The sequence below is a fragment of the Triticum dicoccoides genome, chromosome 4B, assembly GCF_002162155.2.
Source record: "Triticum dicoccoides isolate Atlit2015 ecotype Zavitan chromosome 4B, WEW_v2.0, whole genome shotgun sequence".
Classification (NCBI taxonomy): domain Eukaryota; kingdom Viridiplantae; phylum Streptophyta; class Magnoliopsida; order Poales; family Poaceae; genus Triticum; species Triticum dicoccoides.
In genome coordinates, this window is record NC_041387.1 from 524,617,966 (window position 1) to 524,627,162 (window position 9,197).

Genomic DNA, 9,197 nt, shown 5'->3' on the forward strand with positions numbered 1-9,197 from the left:
CATGCGTTGGAGTTGCCCTAAGGAGACCACATCTGACACTATAGAACATAAGAACCTATTGTGTGAATAAAGATCCTGCTAGTTCAGGGTCGAGCAATACAGACAATGGGTGCCCTAAGATGATCGGCCACCTGTCCCATGTTAATACGCGATGACGAAATGTACAACGCAAACCGAGACTACAAACAGACAACTCATCACAACAATTACAACGATCAAAGTTACCAGAAGATCATATCGAAGCTAACAGCCACCATCTTTACATAAGCAGCTTCATTTAAATTATTGGCCAAAAGACAACAATATCCGAACACAAGATGGAAAAGTATTGTGACCATTCATCATCATCGTAAAACAACGGATGGCCACCCAAGTAAGCCACGTCAGTCGAATTTGCCTACCATTATTGACAGCTTTGTGGGTTTGCAAAAGGAAGAGAGGGGCAAGGAAAACAAAAACTCAAAAAATTCCTCCACTTCGGCACATAATGTGCGTGGATGTGGCCTTAATATACTGATGCCAAAACAAGCAATCATCTTGCCTTTGCAGACTGTAAACATGGTACACCGCTGGTCGAATCATCTAGTAACGGAGCATGTAGGTCCTGCGTCTGAACCAGTTGTAGTCTGGAAGAGACTGAATTGGTCCCATGGCAGCGATGGCAATATCCTGAAAGAAAAAACGGCATTCAGACAGTGAATATATGTATCTCAAAGACTTTTGAACTTCATGCAAGCTTAATACTCCCTCCGTCCGAAAATACTTGTCGGAGAAATGGATAAAAATGGATGTATCTAAAACTAAAATACATCTAGATACATCCATTTCTCCGACAATTCATATAACAGTAATATTTCCCATATGGCTCATATCTATTCAGGCAACAAAATACATATACAGAATGCAGTCTTATCATATTATCAAGTTAGGCTACTGTTCCAACTCAATTTTCCTCAAGATACCAATGCCACAACTAAAAAGTAAATGCACACTAATACTTCATAAGTTAATACTCCCTCCGTCCGGAAATACTTGTCATCAAAATGAATAAAAGGGGATGTATGATGTATCTAGATGTATTTTAGTTCTAGATACATCCCTTTTTGTCCATTTTGATAACAAGTATTTTCGGACGGAGGGAGTACAGCAAGCTATATTATTCACAACAAACAAAAGCATATCACCCAGATATCAATGGACCTTATTATTCATATTCCAATAAAAGGACACAGTAATCTTATCAGTAGAGGTCAATCAGTAGCAATTGGCAGGCACCTCATAGGCAGGACGTAATCTAAAAGTGACCAAAACTTTAGCAACTTCTAGTTTTCCACCACACTTTCTGGCATTACCTGGTGCCATGGAACATCCAAATTCTAGTACATAAAAACAAGGCAAGTTGGCAAAACAGCAATTACCTGGTCAAAGATGAAGCGGTTTGCAACACGCCTAATAGTGCTGGGATCAACTGCATCTATTCTAGCAAAAAGCTCAGGAATGGGAATTCTACGGCCATAGATGAGTTGCTGACAAAACAGAAGAAAGATAAGTTCCAGGGGGTGCGTATCGAGAATATCATGTGGCACTACATAATAGCGTCCATATACCTGGCGTCCAATATCCTCAACAACAGCAGTGGAGCCATCAAGGTGGAGTTGGATGGAGGATTTCAACTGAAAGCAAGTCAAAGAAATGACAACGTCAGGAAAATAAACAGAAGTTCAATGGCAGATACATATGTTCCAATGCAACAATTATCGAGCAACAGAATATCAGAACCAGAGAACATGATTCCTAACAAGTACACAAAAGAAACAATATGCTTCATACTATTCAGCCTCAATAATCCATAGGAAACACTACTACACATTGAACTGACATTGAAAGAAATACCTGATTGCGTGCACGAATAACATCCTCTTCAGTAACCCTGTATGATAATTTGCTCATCTCTTGCATAATTGCAAAAGCCAAATCATCCAAGCAATCAGCCTACAAAACAAGGTCAAGGAACATCATCAGGCAAAGAACATGAAGAGCACATCATTTTAAACCACCATAACATGTTCACACATAATGGCTGTTACAGATCCAAGCAATCAGCCTACAACGCATACAGAAAGAAGTACTTTCTTCAACCTTTGATACAAAACAAAAAAATATCCGACTCACCTTAGCAACAGCATAGACACCAAACAGGCCAGTGTCCTTATAGTTTGTATTGAATGCCATTATACTCTCAGCTATGTCATTGATTGCTACTCTCTGTACAAGCTCCGAACTGTATCAACGTATCAGGAGAACAAAGTGAAATATGATCAGTGGATTGTTTTTTAAGTCATTTCGACAAAGGAACTTGGTTATACACAAGGAAATGACAAGATGAAAGGGTGTATAATAGGTAAGGAACCCACCCCATGTGCTTCCCTCCTCCAGCACTCTTGTTCCACGAACCAAGCATAGTTTGCATAACCATTAATGCAATAGAATCAGGATCTGTCCAGGATGCTCCATTGAAGGCAACAGCAAATTGGGCAAGGGGCATGTCATCATCAATGATTCGTACCTATTGAGTAGCATAAAATAATCAATGATTTGAACAGCACAGGTAAACTTACAGTAAAGTACATACCTCAGAACCAGTAAAAATGGCTGGCTGCTCAGCAACCAACATGTTAGTTGTTGTAGGGTCAGTTGGCAGCGATTTGAACAGCTCTTTTGCCTGTTGTACAATATCATCATGCTTAACAGCACCAGCAGCAGTAATGACCTGAAAACACACAAAAACACATGTTATTTACGACTAGGAGATACTCCACCCTACTGAGGTAATAGCAATACGACAAAATGATAGATATCCAAATGTATTACGGACACATAATTTTTAATCTCAAGTACCATTCTAGAAGCCGTGTAATGCTTTTGAATGTAGTCTATGAGATTCTTTTTGGTGATAGACTTGACATTATCAGCAGAACCCAAGATTGGCCTGCCAAGAGAAGTATACTGGAATGCAGTTGCATGGAGATGATCGAATATAACTTCCTCCGACTGTCCCTGAACCTACATAACATAGGAGAGTCAGAAAAAAAAAGTGAGCTCAAGAAAACACAGCAAGACATATAGTAGTAGCATCTCAGAAATGTTGCACGTCCGGGTTGCAGCTTGACACGACTAATAACAACTTACTGAATCCAAAATGAAGTCTGTAAATAATAGAGCCGAACATGAAACTTGTATGCTCATAAAACCCAAAGATTGAGTTAAGTTATTTGCATCCATATTAGGTACTCCCTCCGTCCCATAATATAAGAACATTTTTCAAAACTAACAAAACTTGAAAAACGTTCTTATATTATGTGACAAAGGGAGTACTTTTTTCTTTCTGAGAGAAGCATCTATTGGATGCATGATTAACCTTGCAGGTTGGTCCATTTAAACCATGGATTTTGAGTCGCTCGACTAGTCACGACTAGTCGACGACTAGTCTATGAGTCACAAAAATATGGTCGACTCAGCTTAGTGTCGACTCGAGAGTCGCGACTAGTCACAACGCAGGCTCGACTTCTTCCGAGTCGCTGCCCCAGAGCGACTCGCATGAGTCGCGACTCGAAAACCATGATTTAAACTCATTATGGTCGTGCAACATTCTACTCTACTTGAATAATCCTCTCAGCAAATTCATAAGATTTTTTTCACAGGCATACAATATTCATTTTTGCTCCGAACTCCTAACCAGATTGATTTGGGACAGTTTGATATCAAATGCCAATGTTGCCTTCCCTTCTAAGATCTAAGTCTAAAGCAGCTTGATACAATTAGAACAATGTCACATACTAAGAAATTAGGCCTTTGATCAGTTCTTATTTTCTGTGAGGACCTATTGGGCAAATGTAAGTTCAAAAAAAATGCAAACCGTTACATGTTTTTCTTTTCTTAAATTGATATCTGTATTCGTTCCAACTAGTTTGATAGCAAATGCCCATTTTACAGCTGTCGTCTTACATATAGCAGTTCATAACAATTCCTAACACTAAGAAATCAAGTCTCTGTAAGTTAGTCCTTACCATCTCAGAGAATTCTATATGAATTGGTTAAAAACATCACAATAAACAAGAAATACATATTAATAAACACTAGAGAAGGCATGATGCAATCAACCTAAGGTAGTTTAAGAAATTGTCCGTCAAATCACCTAAACAGATCCTTATTGCAGTGGAAAGGAGTGATTAACTCAAGCAAACATATATGCATCAGGAAACTAACCTCCTCCATCTCTCGGAGAATGACACTGCGCTCGCGTTCAATGCGGTTGTCCTCGAGCTTAGAGTCCTGCAAAATGTCCGCGAGAACATTCATGGCACGTGCCACGTCCTTGTCGAGCACCTTGGCGTAGTAGGTGGTCTGCTCCCGCGAGGTGTAGGCGTTGAGGTGGCCGCCCATGTCCTCGATCTCCTGCTCGAGCTGCCCGGCGCTGCGCGTCCCCGTGCCCTTGAACAGCATGTGCTCCACGAAATGGGCGACCCCGGCCGCCTCCTCCGTCTCGTACCTGCTCCCGGCGTCGATCCAGACACCAACGGTGGCCGTGCGCGAGGAGAGAGAGGACTCGGTGGCGACGCGCAGGCCGTTGTCGAGCGTGGTGACCTTGGTCTCCGGCGCCTCGAGGATGGCGGTGTGGTCGACGTGCGCGGGGACGGGGCTGGCGTAGCGGAGGAAGCGGGGGTCCGGGTGCTCGAGGCGGCGGACGCGCGCGTTGACAGCGTCGGCGATCCGGTCGTACGCCATCACCGGGGCGTGGACGGCGGGCGCGTCGGGGGCGATGGCGCCGGGGCCCGCGGCGACAGCCGTGGAGGCCTCGCGCGCGTTCCCGGCCGCCGCCGCCGCCGCGGCGGAGCGGCGGCGCACTGCGGCCGAGAGGAGTCGGCGGAACGCCATCGGGGAGATCTGTTGGGTGGCCTCTCCGGCGGCGGCGGAGGTGGAGATCTGGCGGTGCTAGGGTTTGTTGCGGTCGGATGGATCGGGGAGGAGGAAGAGATGGGGGGAGAAATAGAGAAGTGGCGTGGAGGGAGCCTGCCAAGTGGGGGAGAAGCGCTGGGTGCCCGTAGCTTGGCTTGCGGAGGACCCACATGTCGGTGAGGGAATGCGCTTGTTTCTAAGAAAGTGGTTGGGTGTGGGATTACTGGGTCTTCGTGGGTTGCCACTGAAATGTTCACAGCACAAGCATTTTGCATTCTAGCCCAGAGACTTGGTTTGGGCCGAATCTGACCCAGAAAAAATAAATGTATTTTTCGTTGTGTTTAAAGCGATTTTCTCTGCCTTAAAAAAAAGAATCTCGTTTTTTTTGCGAAAAAAAAAGAATCTCGTTGAGCACTCGTCTCAGTCCCGCGGAGAGAGAAGTCACATTTCCCACTCTGGCTTGGTTTCAGAACTTCGTAAAATGACCATTTGCAAGATGATACGCACACATAGTTGATGCAATCGAAGAGTTTTCTGACTAATTATTAACTTCGGCGTGAAGCTCTATAAATGTCATCCCATCTCAGTTTCTAAGGGATTCGGTGTTCCTTTAGCATAACAGTTACTGTAGGCCACATGACAAGCTTGATCCATATTCCATTCCATACGCACTTCAGTTTGCCACAGAACTATTTTCAGTTCAGACATTACTCACAGTAAATTCAGCAAGAGCTACTAGTGTAAAAAATGTTCTTATATTATGGGACGGAGGGAGTAGAAAATAGAGATTTTTTTTCAAAATCCACATATATATCAACACATTGGTATTTCGGGGTTTTTGGCAATCAACTTAGGAATACAAGACCACAGAAATTCATCCTTGAATTTCCCATCTGCGGTCTCTTGTACAACAAGCTGTTTTAACCCTGGAGGTGGAGGATGCATCTGAAGCACAGAGCTATCGATATGCATAAACGCATGTACACAGAACAGAAGTTGGAGATCACCCAAGCCACAAAGACCGAGTCTCGTTGCGCATGGAGACGTTAAGAAGAAGCTAGGCACTTGAAAGAATGAGGAGCATCTAAATCATGCGTGTTGATGATGCTGCTCTGCGGCTCTTGCTAGATGCAGCTGACATTCATGTTGCTTGCGGGGCCATGTCTTCAGCTTTCCAGTGACCATGCATCGCTGTCGATAGTAACTGTCAGCCATAATTCACATAACCCAGCATGGTGAGCATGCTTTGTATAGAGAATAGAGAATAACATGACACAACATGCATTGTTTTCAATCATAACCCATGGTGAAAGATGAATTCATTGGTTGTTTAATTGTTAAAAATTATAGTGTTTGTTCAGTCACTCTTGAACTGTAAAGATGAATCCATTGGCAGTCAACTGCCACAAATTATAGTGTTTGTTCATGCAGTCTTGAACTGTAAAAACTCACCATGATAACCTTTCAGGCCGGAGATGAAAGTTTGGCTCCTTCGGAATTGTTATTGTCTTTGATGACCTTAAAAAAGCACGACAGAAAGAAATGTTAGTTACTTGTAAAGGGACAACTAGTGAAAGGTAATATCGGATCATTATTGCAACAATTAGTGAAATTGAAATATCATCTATACAAGTTTCATTAAAGAACAGGTGTTCACTTTTTGGGGATGAATGGCCGATCAAAATACGGCATTGGCTGTGCTTTAGGAACAAGCTCTTTCCTCAGCTGTCTTATCATTTCTTCCTCCTCTAACTTTTGTTGACGTTCCCGCTCCAATCTTAATTCCTCACCGAACTTGGTCTTCTCTGACACCTAAATCTCAAACAGGCATAGTTAATAGAGTGTAAAAGGCTCACACTGGTACCACTGAAATAAGACTTCAAAGTTCAAACCATGTGCGATGTACAATGTACAGTGAACTTGTAAGGAGGCTTACATATTGATCAAATTCAGCACGTTCAACTGCGCGCACATCACTATGTAGAACAAGGTCGACTGGCTCTGTTCTTTCCTTGACTGGTGGCTTAATCAAGCACTAGTGAAAATAGAGGTTCAAAGTTAAAACAATACACTTGTTAACTGAAAACTTATCAACCATCATAGTGATTCCCAAGAGAACCAGGTACAAAAGTTATGAAAATAAATTCAATAACAATCAGGAGAACAACCTGATAGTTATCAGCATGCACCAAAGGAAGTCAGCATTCTTCAAATATTTTATATAATTTTGACATTATGTCATATTTTATATTCAACTCCAAGAACTAGTACGATGCCATAAGAACAGTCACAGCATGCACAAACAACAAGCTTCGATTTGGAAGTAACACACATTTATCTTCCTCGTCAATTATATTCCAAAGAAAATCAGCATTCTTCAAATATGTTATATATAATTTTGACAATATGTCATTTTTGCTATTCATCTCCAAGAACTAGTATGTTGTTATTTATCTTCCTAATCATCTATATTCCAAAGAAAATAAGCATTCTTCAAATATGTTATACTCCAGGAGTATTAATTTTAACATCATGTCATTTTTGCTATTCAACTCCAGGAATTAGTATGTTGTCATAAGAACAGTCACAGCATGCTCAAACAACAAGCTTCAATCTGGAAGTAGCACACATTTATCTTCCTTCCATGGTATACTGAACCAAACGAATATATGTCGCTAATCAATTTTATTCATTGTTATGTTCCAAAGGAAATCAGCATTCTTCGAATGTGTCATATATCAGTTTTGACATTATGTCATTTTTGCTATTCAACTCCAAGAACTAGTATGTTATACCATACAAAATGCAAGTGCAAGGCTGTGTTATAGAAAATTAGGCTGTATATAATGACAAACCTCAGGCTCATCTGTTGTCCACGGAAGTCCTTGAGCAATATGCATGCGCTTCTTCTCATCCTCAATTAGCATTTCCTGGACTTTCTGAATAAACTGTTGTTCTTTAGCTCTTCCCCTTTGCTGTTATAAAAACGATATGCGCATCAGACAATATAGCAATATAGTAGGTCATTTTGACTGCTGCCTGCTGAATGCTGAATCTGCTACTACTGACTTTGCCCACTAACAAACACAACCATAGCCAAAGATTTTGTTATTCACCTCTGTTCTCAGCTTGAAGGGATGCTGGCTAGTGACCTTGAGCTTTTTATTCCAGCTGCTCCTTAGTGATTCGGATGACTGCCAGATCAAAGAGCAAATAGACACTGAATTCAGAGAGTACAGAACAAACATGGTCAACAGTAGTAGAGCAGCAAAAAGGGCTATCGCATCCTCACGTTCCGCCGGCTCCTGCGTCCTCCGGTCTGGCTGTCCCAGCTAGATCTAAAAAGAGGAACAAACTTTGATCAGCAACAACCTAGGTGCAATTACTTCTCTCGTTTGTTTGCTGGTATCAGCTAACCTGTTGCTCTTGCCATCGAGTGAACTGCAAAGTCTGGTTGGTCCCATGCTCATGAAATCGGACGAGGAGAACACTGCCACCGGCGAGCCCTCACTCCCCTCGTTCCATGGCTGCAATCCAGGCAGCGCCCAGGCCTCCTCGCCTGCCCGTTCGGAGTCGGCAGTGGCCCCGGAGATGGAGAGCAGGCTCTCGAAGGCATGCACCAGGTGCTTGACACGGCCCGCCCCAGCATCTGGCACGCTGTTCATCGCCTTGGCCATGACTCTGCTCCGAATCGCTCTAACTTTGCCGCTCCCCTCCAAATCCGCCACCTCCGCTCCCTCCCCCTCCTCGACAACAGCGGCACTGTTTGCGTCATCTTCGGCCGCTTCCTCCTCCTTCTGCGACTCCTGCTCCTCGCTGGCCGCGGACACCGCGCGCTCCTTGAGGAAGAACTCCTCGTGCGACGCGCGCAGCGCCTCGCGGGCGGCCTCGCGGCACTTGTCGAAGTCGAACTGGCCGCCTCCTCCGCTCGCGCCGGCTTGCCTCCGCCGATGCGCTCCCTTCTTCGCCACGAGGAAGCGGCGCTGCGGGACCGGCGGCGGCGGGGCGGGCGTGGCACGCTTCTTCCTGACGGAGGCGGAGAAGGTGGCGGCGGCGGCGGGCTTGGCGGGGGTCTTGGACGTGGTCCGGGGAGGGGAGGCGAGGATGTTGGGGTCGGAGTTCTCGGAGGCGTGCGCGAACCGCGCGCGGGAGACGGACCTGGCCGGGGTCTTCGCCGTCGCCGCCGCCGAGGACGGGGGCCTTGCGGGAGTCTTCGCCGCCGTCGCCGCGGCCGAGGGCGC

General features: G+C 44.5%; 2 protein-coding genes across 2 annotated transcripts in view; both read right to left on the reverse strand.

Annotated features, from left to right (window-relative positions):
- Nucleotides 1-235: 235 nt before the first annotated feature.
- On the reverse strand, nucleotides 236-5,044 carry LOC119291227 (probable mitochondrial-processing peptidase subunit beta, mitochondrial). The gene is made up of 9 exons (XM_037569949.1): nucleotides 4,267-5,044; nucleotides 2,899-3,063; nucleotides 2,633-2,770; nucleotides 2,415-2,566; nucleotides 2,173-2,281; nucleotides 1,894-1,992; nucleotides 1,608-1,673; nucleotides 1,419-1,526; nucleotides 236-669 (listed from the first exon to the last, which is right to left on the reverse strand). Exons 1-9 carry the CDS (start codon nucleotides 4,933-4,935, stop codon nucleotides 583-585), a joined length of 1,593 nt encoding a protein of 530 aa, XP_037425846.1. The 5' UTR covers nucleotides 4,936-5,044; the 3' UTR covers nucleotides 236-582.
- Nucleotides 5,045-5,731: 687 nt separating this feature from the next.
- Nucleotides 5,732-9,197, reverse strand: part of LOC119291228 (neurofilament heavy polypeptide-like) — a 3,746-nt gene continuing 280 nt past the window's right edge. Inside the window, exons 2-9 of the mRNA XM_037569950.1 lie at nucleotides 8,374-9,197; nucleotides 8,249-8,294; nucleotides 8,073-8,150; nucleotides 7,812-7,931; nucleotides 6,893-6,991; nucleotides 6,614-6,768; nucleotides 6,409-6,474; nucleotides 5,732-6,147 (exon numbers count right to left, since the gene is read on the reverse strand). Of these exons, the coding sequence (XP_037425847.1) occupies nucleotides 6,123-6,147; nucleotides 6,409-6,474; nucleotides 6,614-6,768; nucleotides 6,893-6,991; nucleotides 7,812-7,931; nucleotides 8,073-8,150; nucleotides 8,249-8,294; nucleotides 8,374-9,197 (1,413 nt within the window). The 3' untranslated portion in view covers nucleotides 5,732-6,122. The remainder of the gene's footprint in view (nucleotides 6,148-6,408; nucleotides 6,475-6,613; nucleotides 6,769-6,892; nucleotides 6,992-7,811; nucleotides 7,932-8,072; nucleotides 8,151-8,248; nucleotides 8,295-8,373) is intronic.